The following is a 26,207-nucleotide window of genomic DNA, read 5'->3' as shown; positions in this document are numbered from 1 at the left end:
TGAATGTTTGACTGTCATGAACGAAGCACTGGCTACATTTACATGTACACCAATACTCTGATTATTGCAATAATCCGAGTATAAGGAATAATTAGATTAAGATGCTTACATGATTTGGGAAAATCTCTTAAATCCTGTTTTCATGCTACTTGCCAATCTTCTGATTATTGCTTTTTTATAAAATAATATATATATATATATATAAAATAATAATTTGTTGCAAATATTTCTTTAAATACAGCTTGGCACAAGGAAAATTAGTCAGTCAGTTTGTGAGTCTTTTTGAACCATTTATTAAAAGAACCGGTTAATAAGAGTCATTTTCGACTACACTGGATGCATTGTCTGTTTTGATTCACTAAAGAGAATCGGTTCATAAAAGTTACTTGTTTGTAAACCGGAATACACGTGCTGGATGTTGCTGTGTTCCGCCCGTGAGGACAAACTTATTTGAAAGATCTACTTGCTATTTTTTGCAGAATACGGTCTATTTTATCTCACCAACATTCAATTAAGACTGCAAACGGACATTCACAACTCGTGAAATATGTTTTCTTTTGCCATGTGGCTGTCGATTCTGCAGTTGGGGAGCACCACTGCTGGAACAGTGCAAGAAACTGCCATTTCCGAGTGACCTGTAAGACGTCTCGGAGTGACACGTGACAAGAAATGCCGTTAGAAACAAAGACACGCGCTTGAAGAAACACACTTCTTATATTTTTAAGAACAGATCAAAAAAAGCCGTCAATGCTCTTGTCTGATTCGTCTGTTTGTTTGGGACAACGGGACAAGCGCATTTAAAGATTTATCACTCTTTTTTTCTCGGTTTCATTCATCTAAAAACTGTTTGCAATAATAATGTCATCTGTGAAAATGCTGCAAATGATCTCCGATCATCTCAGGAGGTGCTGTGAGTTTAGTTTGCTTCATTTCCTCGTGGTTGGCATGCATTGCGGATTCCATTATGCAAACAGAGCCGTTGGAGACGGTAAATGTTTGGATTTGGGGAGGTGGTTAAAAAATATTTTTTGATCACTTGTTTTAAATTTTTTGTTTAGTTTAAAGTGCAATTCGAATTTAGAAATGTCTTTTGTTTATGTTTTTCGTGTTTCAGTAAAGGAATTAAATTTTTAAAGCAAAATCAATAAAGCAAAAAAATTCACCTGATTCGCTGTTTGTTCAGAGACGTGCAGCATGAGCCTGTCTCGTGGGACAAGCGCATATAAAGAGTTGTCACTCCTTTTTCTCTGTTTTATTCGTCTGAAAACTGTTTGCAAGAATAATGTCATCCTTGAGAATTCTGCAAATGATCTCCGATCATCTCGGGAGGTGCTGTGAGTTTAGTTCACTTTATTTTCATGCGGTAAGCATGCATTGTGAATAGTGCCCGACCGATATATCGGTATTGGCCTCTGTTTTTCCAATATGCGCAGATATGAAAACGTTTTTTCAAAACATATAATGCAGAAAACAATACTTTAGAATTGGTGTCATTACACAGTTTGTCCAGCAGAGCGCACTCCGACTCTCTTGTTTTCAGAGCTGACTCTGAGCTGACGGTGGTTCTGCAGACAGGGCGGAGTTGAACGGTGCGGATTTGAGCGATCTCTTCTCATTAAATTGCTAACTAGTTTGTGAAATACATACTGGAAAGTTAATAAAAAATTACCCCATCATTTTATATAACTAGTATAACATTAACCCTGTCCCTGACAACCATGTCTCTCATGTTTATTACATCTGTTTGCTGTTAGCCACCTATAGTTTGTCAGTGCAGTCAGTAAGGTAGCAGATTGAAATGTAAACATCAGAGCATCTTTTTGCAGCTCATCAGACAACAGTGTGGTGAGTGGATTGTGTCTGTTGAGTGTTGATTTCACGCTTTGCTGTTACCTAGCTGGTGAGACACAGTGCTGGAAAGTAAATCAAACCTTTTACTCTCTGTGGCAACAAGCTTACAGCTAACTAGCTAATCACGTAGCTACTTTCATTGCTTGTCAGCTGAGTGGAAGCTAATGTGTAAACATGTATTCACCAAACTGTTTTGTTCAGGATTCACAGTTTGGTACCCCCTTCAACCGAACAATTCCAGTCGTTGCATTTATAAAATATAATATTTAAAAGTCTGGTTTTCTAGACATTAAAATAGGATACGTAATAAAAGTAGATTTAATAAATAGTATATTTGCCCTGTGTAAATAATAATATATAGGAACTGTATCTAAAATAAATGAGGGGTGATACATACTAATACAACAGGCTGGAAAAATAGACATTTATTCATTTTAATATCCTATATATATATTTTGAATGTGTTAAAACTTGACACCGGGCGACGCACCCTAAAAACGGCACCGTTAGATCGGTTTCATACTTAAAAGTACGTTTTTTATTTCTCTCTCATAAATGTAAATGAGTATAAATGCCAACATCATCATATATGTCGAAAGGACTGATGCCTGTCAACCAAAACATGAGCTCATTGATGTCATTAAATGAGTCTGCTTTTTTATTCCATCAGTTACTCCTGGTCGGAGGCTTCCACATATATTTAGTTTATACGTAGGGTTATGTCCTACATAAATTTAATGGTGCAACGCTCAAATATTTAATAGAGCATAAATTGTGACTTAGTGCCCATTTATGCCACAACTAGGCTTAGTTGTAACATACGTATAGCTGGTGCAACCGGCCCCTGATGTTTATGTAGCTATTTATTTTAATGTATTCTTTATTTTAATGGTCAGCATTTGACTGGGTTAAAACAGTACTACTGATGTGTATTTAGCTATTTATTTTATTTTTATTTATTCTTTATTTTAATGGTCAGCCATTGACTTATACTAAACAGTACTGATGTTTATTAAGCTATTTATTTTATTTTTATTTATTCTTTATTTTAATGGTCAGCCATTGTTTGATACTAAACAGTACTGATGTTAATTAAGCCATTTATTTTATTTTTATTTATTCTTTATTTTAATGGTCAGCATTTGACATACTAAACATACAGTACTGATTCTTATTTATTTTATTTATTTAAATGGTGAGCATTTGACTTATACTAAACAGTATTGCTGATGTTTATTTAGCTATTTATTGTATTTTTATTTACTCTCTATTTTCTCAGTGTTCGTTTCTAGAATTTGTTGACAGTGTATAATAATAATGTCAAATGTTCTTTGATAAAAATATTTGTTTAAGAAAGCAGCCTTTGCATAGTCATATCGGTGCACAATGCACATAGAAAAGGTCTGTTTTCATTCCAGCTCAAAAATTAGCTGTATCGGTCACCATATCGGTAATCTGTGAATTTTCCCTCTCTAAAATCGGTACCGGTATTGGTCTCAAAAATCCCATATCGGTCGGGCTTTAATTGTGCATGCAGCTCTGCAGGTTCAGTACTATATTTCTTTGTATTAAAGAAACAAAGACGAAAGTGATTTAATCATAAAGTAATAAAAGACACGTTCACCTTGAACCTAAAATTTAGTTCTATTTTCTTTTCTTTAGGCAGCATAAACTGTATTACTAAAACGCAGTACAAACACAAATTCAATAAGAACACACATTTGGCAGCATTTTTTTGGGAACACAAGGGAATTTATTAGGTTTATTTATTATTATGATTATTATTATCTTTACATTTATAATTGTCTTTAGTTCTTAATCTGTAGGCTATTAGTAATTTTCCACCTGTTGTCATTGACGGATGCTTGCGAGATGGCAAATGGAGCCGTTGGAGACGGTAAATGTTTGGATTGGGGGAGGTGTTTAAATAAGATTTTTTGATCTCTTCGTTATTTTAATTGCTTTTTTCATTTAGTTTAAAGTGTAGTTTGAATTTAGAAATGTCTTATGTTTCAATGAATTACATTTTTAAAACAAAATCAATAAAGCAAAAAAAAATCACCGACCCTCGGCAGGGGGGTTGACTATGTAATCGGATATCGTGATATTTTTTAAGGCAGTTATTGCAAAAATATATTTTTTTACATATCGCCCAGCCCTAGTTTAATCGCAGTATTGCCTTAATCGCATTATGAGGGTGCATGTAAACGTAGCCACTGTCACGTTCATTCTCTGCCCAACTGCAGTCATATCTGTTTTGCTTAGGCTAAAATATTTTAAGAATTGATATAGTGAAAAATCATTTTTACATTGCTGTTGTTGACTACAAAAACATTTGAGTTGTAAACCTTAGACAACAGTCGATGGTCAGACTGATGATTTTTTTGTAAATGAATTCACAACTCGAGTTGGCATTGTGGTGATGCGTCCTTTTACACCTTGGAATGTGAATTAATTTTCAATAATAAATGAACGATCTGAGACCGCTTATAATGAGCAGAAAAAATTAGCAGAGAGGGTGTGTTAAAACACAAGATCAGAGAGGGCCTCCTGTGTTTGCGTATGTTAACGTGAGCACGTGTGTATGTGTGGTCACAGTGAGCGTGTGTTTTTTTTGCATGCTCTGTTGGAAAGCGAGTGAGTTGGGGGGAGGGGAACACTGAGGGTCTGCTGCTGTTATTAGTGAAATGAGAGAGAGCTCTTTTTTGGATCCCAATTAGCACAGATTGTGCTCTCACTAATGTGCAGCACCATTAGCAACATGTGTGAGGAGAGGAGACCCCCATCAGACATTACTTCACATGCATCACATCTCCCACTGTCAGCAGCTGTCATGAACACACTCACACACTGCCAAAGAGTGTTACAGGAAATACATGAACTCTAATGAGAGTGCGCTGACAATTATGACATTTCACTAAGATTTGCCAACAAGCATGTAATTTACGAGGACAATATTGCCGCCAAAAACAAACACAAACAGCCAAAGGACAGGAGAGAGACAAATCAGGGCTGTTTATGCGGGTGATAGAATGTGTAGGATTTCAAAAAAGGTTACGTTAAATTTAGAGTGAATAAGAGGCGTAAATTAATTCCAGAGGTGCTAGATTATTATTTGTGCTAAAACGGCTTTTGTGTATGATTCACAGTGTTGTGCAGTTTACTTAAAAAGAGTAAACCATTACAAATGATGTATTCCTTCTCTAAAATTGTAATCAGATTACTTTGCTGAGTACTTCATCAATGTAAACACATTTATAGTTGCCTTAAGTTACTGTCTAACCCTTTTCGCAGAAATATTTTCGTTTTTACATGCACAGGGTTCCCGCGGATCCTTAAAAAGTCTCAATGTTTTAAATTCAGTTTTCCAAAATGTAAGGTCATAAAAAGTCTTAAATATATTAAATGATACAACAAAAGTCTTATTTTTTTATTTAAAGTGGTCTTAAATTTGGGGGCTCTAATTTGTATCTTTTTATATAATAGTACATAAACCAATTTTAATATAATGTATATACATATATATAATATGTATGTATGTATGTGTGTATATATATATATATATATATATATATATGTGTGTGTGTGTGTGTGTGTGTGTATATATGTGTATATATATATATATATATGTGTGTGTGTATATATGTGTATATATATATATGTGTGTGTATATGTGTATATATATATATATATGTGTGTATATATATATATATATATATATATATATATATATATATATATATATATATATATATATATATACACTATATTGCCAAAAGTATTCGCTCATCTGCCTTTAGACACATATGAACTTAAGTGACATCCCATTCTTAATCCATAGGGTTTAATATGATGTCGGCCCACCCTTTGCAGCTATAACAGCTTCAACTCTTCTGGGAAGGCTTTCCACAAGGTTTAGGAGTGTGTTTATGGGAATTTTTGACCATTCTTCCAGAAGCGCATTTGTGAGGTCAGACACTGATGTTGGACGAGAAGGCCTGGCTCGCAGTCTTCCCTCTAATTCATCCCAAAGGTGCTCTGTCGGGTTGAGATCAGGACTCTGTGCAGGCCAGTCAAGTTCTTCCACACCAAACTCGCTCATCCATGTCTTTATGGACCTTGCTTTGTGCACTGGTGCGCAGTCATGTTGGAACAGGAAGGGGCCATCCCCAGACTGTTCCCACAAAGTTGGGAGCATGGAATTGTCCAAAATCTCTTGGTATGCTGAAGCATTCAGAGTTCCTTTCACTGGAACTAAGGGGCCAAGCCCAGCTCCTGAAAAACAACCCCACACCATAATCCCCCCTCCACCAAACTTCACAGTTGGCACAATGCAGTCAGACAAGTACCGTTCTCCTGGCAACCGCCAAACCCAGACTCATCCATCAGATTGCCAGATGGAGAAGCGTGATTCGTCACTCCAGAGAACGCGTCTCCACTGCTCTAGAGTCCAGTGGCGGCGTGCTTTACACCACTGTATCTGACACTTTGCATTGCACTTGGTGATGTATGGCTTGGATGCAGCTGCTCGGCCATGGAAACCCATTCCATGAAGCTCTCTATGCACTGTTCTTGAGCTAATCTGAAGGCCACAAGAACTTTGGAGGTCTGTAGCGATTGACTCTGCAGAAAGTTGGCGACCTCTGCGCACTATGCGCCTCAGCATCCGCTGACCCCGCTCTGTCATTTTACGTGGCCTACCACTTCGTGGCTGAGTTGCTGTCATTCCCAATCGCTTCCACTTTGTTATAATACCACTGACAGTTGACTGTGGAATATTTAGTAGTGAGGAAATATCACTACTAGACTTGTTGCACAGGTGGCATCCTATCACAGTACCATGCTGGAATTCACTGAGCTCCTGAGAGCGGCCCATTCTTTCACAAATGTTTGTAGAAGCAGTCTGCATGCCTAGGCGCTTCATTTTATACATCTGTGGCCATGGAAGTGATTGGAACACCTGAATTCAATTATTTGGATGGGTGAGCGAATACTTTTGGCAATATAGTGTATGTATGTGTGTGTGTGTGTATGTATTTATATATATATATATAATGTATGTATGTATGTGTGGAAAACATGTCTTGAGAATTTTAAACGCATATATCCTACCCTGTTTTACTGATAAGCATTGTTAAGGCCATGTTGAATGTGTGCCTCTGCCTGTTTAAGTAAGAGTCTGTGATACATGATTTATTTTGAGACTGTTTTGAGATGGGTCTGTTTTGATATGGGGATACAGTATTAATTTTATTTGTTCAGGTCTTGAAAAATGTCTTAAAGTCTTAAATTTGATTTTAAAAACTCTGCAGCAACCCTGATGCAACTAATTCCACCTTGTTCATTGTTACACGCAAGTAACTGTAATCTGTTTACAGTAATTTAAAATACAAAAAGATTACTCGAACTAATTACTTTGTAATCAGATTACACCTAACACTGCTGACTCGCAGAAAGTCTGAAAATCTTAAAGGAATTATTCTCTGGGGGTCCCGTGACACCATGTGAGGATCGGATGTGTGAACGGCGAGCTCTGCGCACTTTGCTAATTTTAATACTTTTAATGACATAAACCGGTGAGATTAGATACACTCTGAGGACAATATGTCAAAGAATTCAAAATCCTCGGGCTCTGGAGACATTAAAAGACACTTGAGTGCTCAAGCTGACGCCCCCGAGCAGGCCACAAGCCTGGGAGTCGATTTAGTCGGGGAGGTATGGGAAATGCGGTGAGAGATGCTTAACATGTCGGCAGTGCTGACGAAGGTCATTGCTGACTTGAAGGATCTTGCTGTGATATGTCGATCGATCACTGCCATGGAGACAAAGTTTACTGATGTGGTTACAAGAGTGGGGGATGTCGAGAAACGGATCGATTACCTGGAGTCATCGGAGAGGGAATTATCTGCTAAACCGCTAGCGACCAAGGTGGATTTCTGGGAGAAGTTGGTGGACATGGAAAACCGTAGCCAGCAGAATAACGTCCGTATCGTCTGAGTTCCTGAGGGAGTAGAGGGTCAGGATATGGTGAAATTCCTGGATGGGCTCTTTCCAAATCTGCTCGACATAGCAGGCCTCGTAGGCGTGCATGGACTGTTTGAGTTTGGAGGGATGAACACCAGTTGGCGCTGTGGTGCATGGGGTTAATGCGCATATTTTTCCTTTTTCTGTAATTTTTGTTCAGGGGGATGTTCGGGTTTTGATTGTTGCAGTAATGTTGGAATGTGGTCTTTATAATCTTGTTTTTGACACATGATTTATTTTTCTTATATGTCAAAATGTTAATATGAGTGGATTGTCTCTCTCCACGTGGAATGTGAATGAGTTTGGGCACCCCATAAAAAGAAGGAAGGTTATTTCTCTTCTTAAATGTAAGAAATATGATATAGTGTTTCCTCAAAAAACGTACCTTTCTCCACAGGAAGCTGAAAAATTTGGGAAGATATGGGTGGGCATGTTTTCTTTAGTGCTGGCTCAAGTAAGAGCAGGGGAGTCATTACACTGATAAGTAAATATCTACAATTCAAATGTCTCAAACAGGTTAAAGATAAATTAGGAAGAGTCATTATTGTTTTAGCTGAAATTCAGGGACAAAGTCTTATTTTGGCCAATAATTATGCACCTAACATTGATGATCAGGGCTTTTTTATAGATCTTGAAGGGAGGTTGCAAGCCGCTGGCACCCCTCATGATATAATATTGGGAGGAGACTTTAAACTTTTGATGGACTCAGTCCTTGATCATAGTGAAGCAAAAGTGTGCAAGCCCCCTAGAGCAACATTGACGCTGCACAGGATGTGTAAAAATGTTGGTCTCTCAGATATTTGGAGACTTTTAAACCCATCTGTTAGGGACTATAAATTTTTTTCATCAGTCCAGAAGATTTATTCTAGAATAGATTTTTTTTATATATATCTAAGTCCCTCATTTCATCTGTTGCTAATTGCTCAATTGGAAACATTTCAGTCTCAGATCACACCCTGGTGTGTTTAGAGGTGTTGCCACATATGGAAAAAAGGAAATCATATAGCTGGTGCTTTAAAAGGATACACCCTTTTGTAAAATCCTGAATTCCAACAAATGTTAAAGACTGAAATCAATGTCTATATGGAGACCAACTGGTCCTCAGTATCCTCTGTGGGCGTGGCTTGGGAGACACTTAAGGCTGTTCTTAGGGGCCGGATAATACAATATGCCTCATTGACCAAAAAATCCAAAGCACAAGAACTTGTGGAATTGGAAGGGAATATAAAAACTGCAGAGGCAGAGCTGAAGTGCCGAATGTCGTCTAATGGCCTCAGGGAATTGACCCAATTGAAATATATATAATACTATTTTGTCACGGAAGGTGGAGTTTTGGCTATTCAGGGCAAGATGGTCATTTTGAGTCGGGGGATAAGGCAGGGAAATTCTAGCTAGATATATAAAGAAGACGGTCTTTTTCTACCATTCCCTCAATGAAATCTGCTGATGGTAATATATTTACCTCAGCCACTGATATGAATAAAGCCTTTAAAGGGGGGCTTGGTTAGCTCAGCGAGTACTGACACTGACTACCACCCCTGGAGTCACGAGTTCAATCCAGGGCTTGCTGAGTGACTCCAGCCAGGTCTTCTGAGTAACCAAATTGGCCTGGTTGCTAGGGAGGGTAGAGTCACATGGGGTAACATCCTCATGGTCGCAATTATGGGTTCTCGCTCTCAGTGGGGCACGTGGTAAGTTGTGTGTGGATCGTGGAGGGTAGCATGAGCCTCCACATGCTGTGAGTCTCCACGGTGTCATGCACAGTGAGCCACGTAATTAGATGCATGGATTGACTGTCTCAGAAGCGGAGACAACTGAGACTTGTCCTCCGCCACCCAGATTAAGGTAACCGTGCCACCACGAGGACCTACTAAGTAGTGGGAATTGGGCATTCCAAAAAGGGAGAAAAGTAGATAAAAATAAATAAAGCCTTTAAAGTATTCTACCTTGATCTTTACAGTTCCACGTCTTCGACTACTAATGTTGAGGGTCACGAAGCATCTGTGTACTGTTCTTTGCTGATTCAGAGTCTTAGCGACGGAGCTTTATATGGGTTGGGTGGGAATAATAGGGATATTAATGATTCCATGTATTTATGCTCTGTCCTAATTTTGTATTTTATTTTTATTTATTTTTTATGTGTGGAATCAATAAAAAAATGTTAATGACAAAAATAGAAATTTCATTCATCATTCAGTCATTAAATAGCATTCATAATTTACCCTCATGTTGTTCCAATTCCAAACCTATATTATTTTCTTTCTTTTGTGGAACACTAAATTAGGTCTTTTGCAGAAAGTCCAAGCTTTTCTTTTCCACACAACGAAAGTGGAAGATGATTTTATATTTCCAAGGCACCAACAATTGTTTTTATTTAATCGTAAAAGTAGTCCATATTATGCATGCGCTGTATTCCAAGTCTTCTCGAGTCATGTGATGTCAGCTTTGTGTGAGGAACAGACCGAAGTTTATCATTATTCAATGAAAATTTTTCCCTCTGCTATAGCTATATCGTTTGTGCTTTTGTTCAGTTAAGTAAAGAAGCCTTTTGATGCATCGTGCAAGGTCGTGACATTGACTACATTTACATGGACACTTGAAAGCGGCTTATTGCATGAAAGTGGGTTATTCAGAGAAAACAGTGTTCCGGTTTACATGCACTGTGTAAGCGGTTTACTCTTAACTGCCATATAGCTGTGGCTTGGTCAGTAAACAGCTTTCTCCACAGCAATGTAATTTCCCTGTGATGCTTGTGTAAATAACAAACATGGCATCCAAGGAAGACTTCACAATTTTGTTCTCTGTTGTTTCGTTTACTTCCAGATATTACAGAATTTTTGCTGTTTGTTTCCTTAACTTTCCATCACGACCTGCAGCGGAATTGCGCTGCAATAGTGGGGATTCCCCTCTTACGTAAAACTCCAGGATTCCCCCAGTGTGCCTGAGCACATATACGTAAAAATGGGCATAGATTATAGTGTATGTGCTTTTCCCACTGTACTCTCAGAAATATTTGTCTGAGAATTCTTTCTTCTGTGTTGACTTGTTGTTGGGCTCCATCCTATGATGTTTGTTGTCCGGTCTGTTCACGCACATGCACACTCATCAAAACCTGTTAGAACGCTGCTTATGTGTTTACATTACCACATTAAGCCTTGTTCTCCGGGAGAAACCCAGGTGTGTTAAACCGCTTTATCTTAATCCCTTAAGCAGTTTATATGATGTTTCAGAATGCTGCTTTCTACAAAAAACCCTAGAATAGACAGTTTTCTTAAGTGCATGTAAACTTTGTCAGTGATTCCAAACGCCATTGGTTCTCGCATATCAGAAAATATGATTATGTGAACTCCGGCGGAGGGGAAGATTGTCAGTGAACAAAGCTTTCACTACAGAAAACTTTTAATATAACACATGAGTCATATGGACTATTTTCACTGATGTCCTTTTTGGAGTTTGCCAGTCTGCTTGTTAGACTGATTTGCTCAACCAGTAGTTTGAAGCGGGACTGTCTGTTTTTCGACCAATGGAACACTGGAGGGAGTGTTCAGGAAGCCCATTTGAAAACAGTATTCTACATTATATTTACACTTCCGTTTTGGTGTCGAAGTTACACACTTCACCTTGTACAGTGAGATCGCATGTTTAGCAATGCATTGGTCAAGCATTCACATTTGTGTTTGTTTACTTGTCAAGACTATATTTCTGGCCTAATAGTTAAAGTCCACATCTGAAGTCTTTACTCCATATCTCTTCTCTCTTTCATCAGAGAAAAGCTGTGTGCCTTTTGCTACTGTGGAGAGAAGAGTCTCTTGGGTCAGGGTGAGCTGAAGCTGTTTGGACCCACGCCCGGTTACGTCCCACTGCACATCCGTAACCGCCGCGGCAGCTCGGAGAAGGATGATGATTACCATGATGACGACAATGACTTGGACGACAATGACAACAACCGGAGCCCGGGGCATCGAGGGAGCGGCCTGAAAAAGTGAGTTATTACTGCTGATGTCTCTGTCGCTGATTGTGACAGTAGTTTGGAAAGAGTGTGAAATAAAAATTGGAGTTTTGTTGCTTTTAGTACATGTCTGTTAGATTATCTATGTCTTAGGCCATTGATACTGCCCTGCAAAGGCAAAATACAGCAACTATACATTTTTCCAAAATTTAGTTATGACCAAAATCAGGGTTGGATCAACAATGCTCAGATTTGCTCAGATTCAGAGTAAACTATTTTATAATCTTTTTTAGCTGAACAATCGAAGATTTTAAGGGATTTTTCTCAGTTTAGTGTTGGTGTAGTTACTGTGTTTTGGCTTTTTCATGTGCTAGTGCAGTGATTCTCGACTGGTTTTGCTTCACAACCCAGATTTTACATTAAGCATCAAGTGTCAACACAACACTACCAAAATTGTCTGTCATAAAAGATGGCAAAATGTTCTTAAAATCAAACATTAAAATTACCTTGAACTTCAAGATGTCTGACAATATGCAAAATAATTAGGATAACATAGACTAAATATGAAAACAGACAACTTTACTGATTTGCTTGCTTAAAACATGAAACAATACAATACAATACAATTTTATTTATAAAGCACTTTAAAGATTATAAATTCATACCAAAGTGCTATACAGTTAAAAACATAATCAAACATACTAAAAAACAATGCATCAATAAACACAATAAACATAATATCATGATCATCATGATGGCGCCGCGGATGGCTGCCTCGGTGTGGAGCTCCTCAGTTCTTTTGTTGTTTTTGTTTGTTTGTCCTGTGTTTAGTAGTCTTTTTCCAGTCAGTTTTAACGGAGACGAACTGCTGAACATTCAACAGCATATACCAGACAATCTTTTCTCAGTTTTCGAATATTCAGAACTTTTGCTAGACATTTTATTTGGAGACACTGGTGAGGGAGATGAGCCAGTGCGCTGGTCAATCTCCGTCGGCACGGATTTCGAACAGCGCTGCCGAGTATTCACTTAGCGAATCTCCGCTCTCTTCCTAACAAAACAGATGAACTGCATCTCCTCACCCACACAAACAAGGACTTTTCAACCTCTGCTGCCTTGTGCTTCACAGAAACCTGGCTGAGTGAAGCCATTCCGGACAGTGCGTTATATCTGCTGGGCTTCCAGCTGTTCAGAGCGGATCGCATCGCGGAGTTAATGGGGAAAACGAAAGGCGGTGGAACATGCTTTTATATCAATGAAAGTTGCTGTACAGATGTAACAACGTTAAAGAGGATGTGCTGTCCTAATTTGGAAGCACTCTTTATTAAGTGTAAGCCTTTCTACTCGCTGCGGGAGTTTTCCTAGTGTATTCTGGTGAGTGTGTATATCGCACCAAACGCGTGTTTGAACACAGTGCTGCAACAGCTGGCTGATCAAATCACAGATATGGAACAACAATACCCGGACTCAGTTATTATTATTCTTGGGGATTTTAACAAAGCAAATCTCACACGTGAACTGCCCAGATACAAACAGCACATCATATGCCCCACCAGAAACAGGAACATACTGGATCACACAACAATAAAGGATGCATATCGCTCTGTCCCTAGAGTAGCTTTGGGACTCTCTGATCACTGTCTGGTTCTTCTTCCAACCTACAGGCAGAAATTAAAATCGACCAAGCCAGTAGTAAGGACTGTAAAGAGATGGATCAATGAAGCAGAGCGGGAACTACAAGCCTGCTTCGATTGCACAGATTGGAGTGTTTTTGAGGCTGCAGCCACAGACCTTGACGAACTCACAGATACTGTGACATCATATATCAGTTTCTGTGAGGATATGTGCATTCCTACTAGGACAAAACGTGGTTTCCAGCAGAGCTCAGGCAGCTTCATCAGGCCAAAGAGGATGCTTACAGGGTTGTGGATAAAGTCTTGTACAATCAGGCCAGGAACACAATGAACAGGGAAATCAGAGTGGCTAAAAGATGATACTCTAAGAAGCTGAAAAACAATTTTTTCAGCTAACGACCCTGCATCAGTGTGGAGTGGCATTAAACAACTCACAAATTACAGGACTCCTACCCCCAACCCTGTAGGGAACCAACAACTTGCTGATGACCTGAATGTGTTCTACTGCAGATTTGAAAGGCCCAATCTCACGCCCCACACCCACTCTGACCTTCACTTCACACAAACACCAACACCTCCTGCAACCCCCCTCCTGCTACTCAACCTGCACTTAAGATCTGTGAAGATGATGTGAGCCGCATCTTTTGGAAACAAAAGACGAGGAAGGCTTCAGGCCCAGATGGTGTCTCACCAGCGTGTCTTGGATCCTGTGCTAACCAGCTGGCCCCCATCTTCACACAGATCTTCAATAGATCACTGGAGCAGTGTGAAGTCCCATGCCTCTTCAAATGCTCAGTCATTATTCCTGTCCCAAAGAAACCAAAAATCACAGGACTTAATGACTACAGACCTGTCGCCCTGATGCCTGTGTTCATGAAATCATTTGAGAGACTGGTGTTGGCCCACCTGAAGAACATCACTGGACCCTTTCTAGATCCCCTTCAATTTGCTTATTGAGCAAACAGGTCTGTGGATGATGCAGTCAACATAGGATTGCATCATATCCTGCAACATCTGGACAGACCAGGGACATATGCAAGGATCCTTTTTGTGGACTTCAGTTCAGCTTTCAACACCATCATCCCAGTTATACTCCAGAATAAATGACACCAACTCTCTGTTCTCATGTCTATCTGTCAGTGGATTACCAGCTTTCTGACGGACAGGCAGCAGCTTGTGAGACAGGGGAAACTCACTTCTAGCACCTGTACAATCAGCACTGGTGCCCCCCAGGGATGTGTGCTCTCCCAACTGCTCCCTCTACACCAATGACTGCATCGCCAAGGACCCCTCTGTCAAGCTCCTGAAGTTTGCAGATGACACCACTGTCATCGGCCTCATCCGAGATGACGATGAGTCTGCATACAGAAGTGAGGTTGAACAGCTGGCTGTCTGGTGCAGTCAAAACAACCTTGAGCTGAACATGCTCAAAACGGTGGAGATCATTGTGGACTTTAGGAGAACACCCCAACACTGACCCCCCTCACCATTCTAAACAGCACTGTGGCAGCAGTGGAGTCATTTAGGTTCCTGGGCACTACCATCTCACAGGACCTGAAGTGGGAGACCCACATTGACTCCACTGTGAAAAAGGCCCAGCAGAGGTTGTACTTCCTTCGCCAGCTGAGGAAATTCAACCTGCCACAGGCACTGCTGATACAGTTCTACTCAGCAGTCATTGAGTCTGTCCTCTGCACTTCAATAACTGTCTGGTTTGGTTCAGCTACGAAATCAGACATCAGAAGACTACAAAGGACAGTTTGGACTGCTGAGAGGATTAATGGTTGCCCCTTTCCCCCCTTCAAGAACTATACACTTCCAGAATGAGGAAAAAGGCTGGAAAAATCACTCTGGACCCTACTCACCCTGCCCACTACCTTTTTGAACTGTTGCCTTCTGGTATACGCTTCAGAGCTCTGAGCACCAGAACCGTCAGGCACAGGAACAGTTTTTTCCCTCAGGCTATCCATCTATGAACAGTTAAATTGCCCCATTGAGCAATAACTATGTGCAACACACAGTTTAGTCTTTTTTATATTTATCCAACACATCCAACCTCTTCTGTCATTTCATTCCTCTGGGGAAAAAAAACAAAAAAAAATATTTGCACTGTACACAACAGATTTGTATTTGCATTGTACATAACAGATTGTATTATATTTGCACTACCCATGTGTATGTGTATATGTATGTATGTGTGTGTCTATGTATGTGTATAATTAGTTTTTAGTTTTTATTATTATCTATGTCTTGCTGCTGTTTTGTATTGTTTTTGTATTGTTGTACATTGGAAGCTTCTGTCACCAAGACAAATTCCTTGTATGTGTAAGCATACTTGGCAATAAAGCTGATTCTGATTCTGATAATAAAAGCACAGTACAACAATCAATCAATTCACACCATACACATAGACAAGGCCATAACATTCTATCAACTCTCATATGCCACAAAAAATAAATATGTTTTCAAACGTGTCTTAAATACTCCTATCATGTCCGATGATCTAACCGACAGTGGCAGAGCATTCCACAATCTCGGTGCCACCGCAGCAAATGCACAATCACCCTTACCCTTAAAACGTGTCTGTGGAATATTAAGCATCAATTGCTTATTAGATCTAAAAGGTCTCACGGAAGAGTGTTAATCATCATTTCCGATATATAATCTGGGGCCATACCATGTAATGCTTTAAATACATACATCAGAACCTTAAATTCTACTCTCTGTTTAATGGGCAACCAGTGAAGAGAGGCTAAGATCAGAGTAATATGATCTCTCTTTCTGGTATTAGTTAGCAGCCTTGCTGCAGCATTTTTTACAAGCTGCAGTCGTGACCAAGATGACTGACAGACCCCCAGATACAGTGCATTACAATAATCCAATTGCAAGGACACAAAAGCATGAATAACTTTTTCAAGGTCCTTAAAAGCTAGGACCGATTTCAGTTTGGCAATGTTCCTAAGCTGAAAAAAGCCATTCTTCACCACAGAGTTGATTTGTCTTTCAAATTTAAGATCAGAATCAACAGTAAAAGACAGATTTCTCACTTGGTTCCTCACATTAGAAGATAAGGGCCCGAAACTATCTTTATATGTTTCAGCACAGCCACTACTGCCAAACATTATAATATTAGTTTTCTTATCATTCAGCTGGAGAAAACTGCTGCTCATCCAGCATTTAACATTTTCTAGACATTTCATCAGAGATTGAATTGACATATTATCACCTGCCTTAAGCGGTAGATACATTTGCATATCATCCACTTAAATGTGATATGAAGATTGCTCCGAGTGGTATCATGTATGAAGAAAACAATAGCGGTCCTAAGACCGAAACTTGTGGGACCCCATATAAAACCTGGACAGAGGACAATAATAGATTTCCCACCTTAATTGAAAATCTCCTATGCTGCAAATAAGACGTAAACCATTTTAGCGCTTTTCCTTACTGACACATTGTCAAATGTGCTCGATCAAAATGGTGTGATCAATAGTGTTGAATGCAGCACTAAGGTCTAATAGAACTAAGCCCATGCTATTTCCAGAATCATGACATAAAAATACCATTTAAATCCCTAATAAGGGCTAATTCTGTGCTGTGATGTTCTCTAAAACACGACTGAAATTTGTCCAGTACTTTATTCTGCATTAAAACTGATTTAACTGCTTAAAAACTATCCTTTCCAAAATTTTAGATAAGAACGGCAGCTGCGAAATAGGCCGAAAGTTATTTAAATCCAAGGGGTCTAAATTTGGCTTTTTAAGCAGGGGCTGAACAACCGCACGCTTAAAGCTTAACGGTACATCACCATTCATTAGACTACAGTTTATGATAGATTGTATACTTGGGCCAATAGTACCCATCAACTCAGTAAACAGTTTGGGAGGGATCACATCTCTTGAAGAAGTGGCTTTCAGTGCACCCACAACATCTAAAGTGCAGGACAGTGAGACCTGTTCGAACTCCTCAAAAGTCCCAGCTACAGCTGGCATACAGTTTGGGACCGCTTATAAACATATAATCACAGATCTTATTCCAATAATCTTGTGAAGACATTTTTCACAAGTCTCTATTGATGGATGGAGTCCAATCGGTGTCCATCGGTTTTAAAACATAATTAATGGTGTTAATACCCGAGAGTTATGAGAATTTTTTGTAATGATATTTGAAAAATAGTTCGCTCAAGCTAATTTCACTGATTCTTGGTACTTGGATAAACAATCTTTAAAAATCTCATAGGATACCTGCAATTTATCCTTTCTCCATTTTCGTTCTGCCCTTCTACACTCATGTCTCACCTATCGCGTGTTTATAGGGGATCTAGCTTTGCACTTTCTTAATTTGAATGGTGCAATGCAATCCAGTATGTCAGTGCAGACAGAATCAAACAAATTAACTAGCTCCTCTACTCCCATTTCAAAAGATACACATTCAATAGTACTCCTTGAAACATGGTCATTAAAAGCAATTGAAAAAGCCTTAGTTGTGACAAAGTTAATGACTCGGGAACATTGTGCATAACTTTTCTGTTTTGGAAGGTTATCATCCATCAACAGATTAAAAATAATAGTACTATGGTCAGAAAAACAATTATCTGCAATTTCCACATTTGAAACCAGTACACCCATACGCAGGACCTGGTCAAAAGAATGGCCACGCTGATGAGAATGGTCCCAGAAACACATTGAATAAAATTAAATGAATCAATAAGATACAAAAATTCCCGAGCCAAAGGCTTCGAAGGACAACAAACATGAATATTAAAATCACCAAGTACTAAAATGTTGTCAAATGTAGGAACAACCATAGATAATAAATCAGAGAAATCTTGAATAAAAGATGCATTATACTTTGGCGGTCTATATACCAGAATACATAAAATGGGAGTAGGCATATCTGTCACAAACAGTTGGGCCTCAAAATTTTGATACCCTTCAGGTGGTAATAATCGACATTTATGTCGATTTTTGGAGACCACAGCTATACCACCACCTCGTCCACTATAACTTGGTGTGTTAAACTATGCACAGTCTGCAGGTAAAAGTTCAGAAATAGGACTTAAATCATCACTGTTGAGCCAACAAACACTGGGGCAGTTAGTGTATTAGTATTAGTGATATTATCAAGTGACAGATGAATTTGACCTAAAATAATGGAAGTTTGAGTTTTATTGGATGCACAGCATTTGACTCAACAACAAAATATATGGGAAGTGTTTATCCCTGTTTATTTTGCTACCCTCACTACAGTTGAAGTTGGAAGTTTGCATGCACTTTGATTAAAGTCATTAAAACACATTTCATATTAACAAACTATAGTTTTGGCAATTCATTTAGGACATCTACTTTGTGCATGACACGAGTAATTTTTCCAACAATTGATTACAGATAGATTGTTTTCGTGACGCGAAACCTTACCAACGAGCTTACGACTATATCACAATTCCAGTGAGTCAGAAGTTTACATACAATAAGTTAACTGTGCCTTTAAGCAGCTTGGAAAATTCCAGAAAATGATGTCAAGCCTTTAGGCAGTTAGAGAATTAGCATCTGATAGGCTAATTGGAGTCAATTGGAGGTGTACCTGTGGATGTATTTTAACCTGTTGGTACGCTATCCCCCGCACTCGGGAGTGACGTCACTCTGCTTACATTTACTATATAATTTACTGTATATAAATGTAATTAATGTTAAAATATTATACATCTTTTCAAAGGTCTAAGGGTTCAACATTGATATCTGATCTCTGTTTCACGATAGCAATGCTCCAGAAACAGTAATCTGGTTATTTTTGCCAGGAGTACAAATGAAAACATGCTAAATCAAAACTGAACTTCATACCTTTTTTATGAAAACGCGATCGCTAGATGCATCCAGTTCACCACACTTGGGTAAATTGTCCATGACAAGCGTTCAGTGAAAAACATCCAATAGCACTTTTTGTCCATAAAAGTGTATCTGAGAAATATTGATATATTCTCCTTTGTTTACATGATATCTCGCCTGAAAGAATTACCCTTCATCATTGTTCTTCAACAACCTATGCAATCTGAGCAGCATTTATGTTGTAAAACTGTATATGATCTTATATATTAGAGTCTCATAAACAAAATGAGCCCATCTCCAAAGTCTATTTTTAAAAATGGGGCGTGGTTTTATTCATAATAGCCAAGTAGTGCAGTCAGATTTTGTGTCGTCTTGCCTTTTACTATGAAAACAGCGAGCAATTTTTTCCTGTGGTAAATTGTTGATGGACAAAACGTTTAGCCAATGAGAAGACAATTCAAATGGTGCGCTTGATGTATATATTGCACCGGTAGATTTGAATTTTTTTTTTTTTATTCAGCAACTATAATAGCTTTCTCTAGTCCTCAGATCATTTTGTTACTAAGTGGCCGTTTTAGGTTTTGTCCCTAGTCAGAGAAAAAAGCTTGCAGGAACCTCATTTTTTGTTAGATCGTCTTCAGATTTGAAACATAACTTCTTTAGACTTGTGGCTTTGAGGACATTGTACTTCTGGGTTGTCTTGGCACTTATATTGTTTTTTTTTAGATGATGAAAACATGTTCAGCACAAAATATTTCCATTTACTATAAACGTCAGCTTTTCTAACTAAAAAACAAAAAACAAAACATATATTAATTCTGAAACTTGGGAAATAAAGCCCCAAGTGTCTTCTTTCAAAAGATACTACAACTGTGTCTATACTCCAAAGGGTCCAGTAAATACAACCATTTAAGTTCAGGTATGTCGTTTTCATGGTTTGTGCTCAAAAAGGGGTAGGTATCAACAGGTTAAGGCCTACCTTCAAACTCTTTGTTCTGTGCCTCTTTGCTTGACATCATGGGAAAATCAAAAGAAATCAGCCAAGACCTCAAAAAAAAAATTGTGGACCTCCACAAGTCTGGTTCATCCTTGGGAGCAATATCCAAATGCCTGAAGGTACCACGTTCATCTGTACAAACAATAGTACGCAAGTATAAACACCATGGGACCACACAGCCATCATACCGCTCAGGAAGGACACGCATTCTGTCTCCTAGTGATGAACGTAGTTTGGTGCGAAAAAGTGCAAATCGATTCCAGAACAACAGCAAAGGACCGTGTGAAGATGCTGGAGGAAACAGGTAGACGAGTATCTATATCCACAGAAAAACAAGTCCTATATCGACATGACCTGAAAGGCTGCTCAGCAAGGAAGAAACCACTTCTCCAAAACCACCATAAAAAAGCCAGACTACAGTTTGCAAGTGCACATAAGGACAAAGATCTTTGAAGAAATGTCCTCTGGTCTGATGAAACAAAATGGCCATAATTACCATCGTTATGTTTGGAGGAAAAAGGGTGAGGCTTGCAAGCCGAAGAACACCATCCCAACCATGAAGCATGAGGGTGGCAGCATCATGTTTTGGGGGTGCTTTGCTGCAGGAGGGACTGGTGCACTTCACAAAATAGATGGCATCATGAGGAAGGAAAATTATGTGAATATATTGAAGCAACATCTCAAGACATCAGCCATGATGTTAAAGCTCAGTCGCAAAAGGGTCTTCCAAATGAACAATGACCCTAAGCATACCTCCAAAGTTGTGGCAAAATGGCTTAAGGACAACAAAGTCAAGGTATTGGAGTGGCCATCACAAAGCCCTGACCTCAATCTGACAGAAAATTTGTGGGCAGAACTGAAAAGGTGTGTGCGAGCAAAGAGGCATACAAAACTGTCTCAGTTACACCAGTTCTGTCTGGAGGAATGGGCCAAAATAATATTGTAAGAAGCTTGTGGAAGGCTACCCAAGATGTTGAACAATTTAAAGGCAATGCTACCAGATACTAGCAAAGTGTATGTAAACTTCTGACCCACTGGGAATATGATGAAAGATATAAAAGCTGAAATAAATAATTCTCTCTACTATTATTCTGATATTTCACATTCTTAAAATAGTGATCCTAACTGACCTAAGACAGGGAATGTTTTCCACGATTAAATGTCAGGAATTGTGAAAAACTGAGTTTAAATGTATTTGGCTAAGGTGTATGTAAACTTCTGACTTCAACTGTATGTACAATTATACTAGGCTGTCCATGAAAATAACTGTAACCCATTTTTGGGTCACGACCCATGAGATCAAAACCACTGTGCTAGTGTAATCTTAAAAATTGACTAAAACGTTTAGAATGTATACACCTTTAAAATTTCCAGTCTATCTCTTCCTGGAAAATGCAACAAAAATATTGGTTCATCTGGCTGCATATGCATAAGTGGAATGGTGAAAGCGCATGAAGTTGTGGTGATTGTGGTGTTAATGGAGGTGGTTTGGTGTGGTTCTCGAGTGTTTGATTCACATGGCTTTAAGCTGAGATGTGTAATGAGGTGGTGTTGAGGTGAGAGCTGAGAGGTGTTCACAGGTTCTGTTTGCTGTGGGGTCTAAAAGCACCCTGTTTAATAAGCAGTGGCCCCTGCAGAGCTTAAAACAATACTGAGTGCTGTGCTGGCCACTATCTTATTAGAATGTCTTGTGTAGTTGCGTCGCATAATTAAACACAATGCAGCTGGAAACCATGTTCATCTTCAGTGGTGAGGGCCGAGATTTCACAATCCTACCTCTTAACTTAATACTCTCTTCTCTATCCCCTGTTCTCAATTCTTTCATTATTTACTCACCCTCATGTCATTCCAAACCGAACTTGAATGGCTCCAAATATCATAAAACACACTAAAAATATAAAATGTATTTCCCCAGCACCATTGTTGGGTGTAATCCAATTACAAAGTAATTAGTTACTGTAATATAATTACTTTTTTAGTTAAAAAGGAGTGTCATTTATTACATTTAAAATTTTTGTAATCAAATTACAGTTGCTGACTTTCAGTTAATTTAATTTTAAGTGCATTATAGGATTATGGTTATTTCTGATATATTACTTATGTAGAATTGATGAATTATGGCCCCGTAATGAGTCATTGTGAAGTAGAAAATGTGAGGTGAGTGTATGACTTGTGTGTAACAATGAACAAGGAAGTAATATAGACATTATGATGTTATTACTTTTTCAGTGAAGTAATTAGTAATCTCACTACAATTTGAGAAATAATTTATAATTTGTAGTGGATGACTAATTTTAAGTGACCTACCCAACACTGCCCAGCACTACACACCCATACACACATACAGCTACATACTACTGAACTATACCAGACAGTTTACTGTTGCACCGTTATGTTGCACTATTGTATGTTTTGTATGTCATATGTTGTACTACGATCAAGAAACCAGCATATTTGCTTAAATTGATCCTGTATACCTGACTTTTAGTATAAAGAGAAGATTATGTGAAAGTTACGAAGCAAGGTAGCTTGCAATTCGTCAGCGTTAGCAGGCAAGATCAAGTTAGCTAAAATTACACAGATCAATCCTTATGGCACTATATCTCACATGCTTTGCAGTTATGTAAGCTTACCTGTCCAATAAGAAGAATGCCAATTCAGGGTCAGTTTTGATCCCCAAAACCGAACGAAGGTCTCTCCAGGAATCAAATGCCCTGTCGATGTTCACTCTAGTTTTCGCTCGACCACGATCACATTCCCGCTTAGCCAGACTGGATTCAGTAGAAATATTTTTTTTGGCGTACTCGGTGTTTGTGTAGGACTCAGTGTTGTGCTGGGAGCCGGACATTTGCTGGATTCCATCTCTAAGATAACGTTACCAGGTGTTGCAGTTTGTTGTCGCTGTTGAATATCGGAAGAGATGCACTAAGGCAAGGCTCTCGGGAGCATGCATAAACGTCATATCCTTTGGATTTTCCTGGCAACCCGCTCCCTTCGCATGAAAATCAGTCTACAGGCTTTAATAGGCAACCTAGGAAGTATGGGAAGGGCTCATTTTTTAAGTTGCCTTACAAGCTGTTCACACATTGGCAAAAAAAGGCGAATATTACATTAAAATTGTTACATACTGCACCTTTAAGCAGTATTGGGTGTTACCTGATTATAAAGTTATTAGTTACTGTTACTGTAATTACTTTTTAGTTAAAAAAAAAAGTGTAAAACATTACATTTAATTCTTGTTGTCAGATTACAGTTACTGACATTCAGTTAAGTTAATTACTGTTGCATACATTACTTGGGCTACACATATTTTTAAATAACATTATGTTGAATACATTTAAAACATGAATTATGTTAATATGTACTTTGTTTCAGTGACAGCTGAAAGGAGTGTATCAGTTTAATATAGATGTTATTTTGAATTTGTTAAGCAAAAAAACAAACTTTTCTATGGGATGTTTAGAATGTAACTTAAAAGAAAAGTAATTAGTAATGTGATTACTTTTACGACAAAGTAATCAGTAATGTCATTATAATGTATAAGTAATTAGTAATCTGTAATGGATTACTTTTTTGTGTACCTTACCCAACACTGGCCTTTAGTGTTAACAGTTAGGTCTGATTCAATGTGATTTTTACATAAATATATGTCAACATTTATCATTTGCACACTTGATTTAGTAATATTACATTCTTGAGCTATGATAATTAAATCACACCACGACTCAATGACTTCTCATAAATACTACACTAGCCATCTTTTTCCATCACTTGCTGATATATTATTAGATAAACTGCATTAAAAAATGAAAATAATGGCCAATTATAATCTTAATTAATCGTACATATTATTAAAGGAATAGTTCACCCAAAAATGAAAATTTGCTGATAATTTACTCACCCTCAGTCCATCCAAGATGTATCTGAGTTTCTTTCTTCATCAAAACAGAATTGAAGACTTTTAGGATTTCATTTCAGGCCTCCTCCTTTAAACAATGCAAATGAATGTACTCCATTTTTTGACGGTCCAAAATGCATATTTAAGCTCAATTTGTGTCTTAATGTGAATTACCACAGAAATGTTTTTCGACTCATCCCTCCTTTTCTTTAAAAATAGCAAATATCGAGGTTACACTGAGGCACTTACAGTGGAAGTGAATGGGGCCAGATTTTGGATTGTTAAAAGGCAGAAAAGTGAAGTTTTTGAAACAGAACAATTAATGTATTATTTGAGCTGTAAAGTTGTTTAAATGGAAATTTTTACAGTCGTTTTAGGGTTTGTTGACATTACACCATCATGGCAATGAAGTTGTAAAATTGGATGTAACTTTACACAGAAAGGTTAGTATGCAGTTTTGTCACACTAAAAGCATGTTAGCATGCACATTGTTTACCTCTTGTGAATATACCCATTCACTTCCATTGTAAGTGCCTCAATGTGACCCAGATTTTTGCTTTTTTTAAAGAAAGGAGGGACGAGTCAATTGTTGTTTTTTTGTTTGTTTGTTTTTTTGTTTTGTTTTTTTGTTAGTTAATATTATGCCACAAATGCTGTCGATTGAGCTTAACTTTTATTGAACTTGGAATAAAGTGCATATGGACTACTTTTTTTGTGCTTTAAGTGGTGGTGCTTGACATTTTTTGGAGCTTGACAGCTCCAGTTCCTATCCACTTTGGTTGTATGAAAAAGAACAGCATGAACATGCTCCAAAATAACTAAGAAAAAAAGTCAGACAGGGTTGTAACAATGTGAGAGTGAGTAAAATACAGAATTTTCATTTTTGGATGAACTATAACTTCAAATTAGCACAAAAATTCCTTGCTTGAGGTTTGGACAAAAGCAGCATAACTGCATTTTCTAAATCATTCTGAAATGGCTGTAGCTTTGACTGGACAGAAAACGATTTTGTGCTGCTCAGAAGTTCTGGGTCAAGCAGAACTTGTGTTCTCTTCCATTGTGTTTTCTGATGGAGTGGGATGAAGAGTGCTCTGACCCAGATTTACGCTGGGAATTGCTAATGAACCCAATGCCACAATTCAATTTGGGTCAATTAATTCGGTGCCAAAATGGCTTGATGATAGTTACTAGATGGAGGTTAAAGGAGAAATCCATAAGGGATAACTCCACCGGCAGACCGTATACTCAAGGACCACGTGACCTGTTGTTGTCAAAAGTTCCCGTCCGCAGCAACCCTCTGGCTCATTGGATGAATGCCTAATTTGCTCTGCTCCTCTCAACCAATCAGGCGCCTCCCTGAGGAATGATGATGTAATGCTCTCTGTGCAGTGTCTGGCAGCCTGCCAACAGGCAGTGGATTGTTGTGTTGGAGGTGTGTGATTGGTCAGTGTGATCTGGAACTGTGCCAGTTATTGACAAGGCAGTAAGGAGTGAAAACAATAACAGCTTGAAAGAGTGAATGAGGACCACTACATATCATTTAAGGTGGAGAGTGCAAAGGTGGACTTAACATAGAGAAACTATAGGTGGGAAATAACCCCCAGGGAAAGAAAATGTGTTTTGTGCAATGACATTACTGATACAGTGAAATAGCAAAGACTCTGTGTTTCAGAGTGTGTTTCAGTAGGGAACGGGCAATTTGATAGTATGTTCATATCTGGGTTGTAATACAATAATTGTCAGGTTCTTTGTATATTGCATTGTGATCTAAAACTGTGCTATATTGTGATCTTTTACTTGTTTGCTGAGCTTTGTGCAAGAAGTGCTAAACTTCTTGCTTCACTTCATCATAGAGCAATAGAAATAGTGGCCATACCGACCAATAGTGTACATGACTTTCAGCATGTTTATAATTACACAAATCATTGCCGTCTAGCTGTACGAAGAATCTGCATGGATATTTTTGTGTGTATATATATATATATATATGAACACTGGCGGCCAAAAGATTGGAATAATGTACAATGGA

General features: G+C 38.4%; 1 protein-coding gene across 6 annotated transcripts in view; it reads left to right on the top strand.

Moving 5' to 3' along the window:
- The window catches only part of LOC127431841 (histone-lysine N-methyltransferase 2C-like), a 257,762-nt gene that overhangs the window by 90,258 nt on the left and 141,297 nt on the right, over positions 1-26,207 (top strand). For all 6 annotated transcript variants that reach the window (XM_051682432.1, XM_051682434.1, XM_051682436.1 and 3 more), the window contains exon 5: positions 11,642-11,857. In XM_051682432.1, coding sequence (XP_051538392.1) covers positions 11,642-11,857 — 216 coding nt within the window. The remainder of the gene's footprint in view (positions 1-11,641; positions 11,858-26,207) is intronic.

This window comes from Myxocyprinus asiaticus, chromosome 41 (genome assembly GCF_019703515.2).
Source record: "Myxocyprinus asiaticus isolate MX2 ecotype Aquarium Trade chromosome 41, UBuf_Myxa_2, whole genome shotgun sequence".
Taxonomy (NCBI): Eukaryota; Metazoa; Chordata; class Actinopteri; order Cypriniformes; family Catostomidae; genus Myxocyprinus; species Myxocyprinus asiaticus.
The sequence above is the reverse complement of the archived record's forward strand: the minus strand, read 5'-3'. Positions and strand labels throughout refer to the sequence as shown.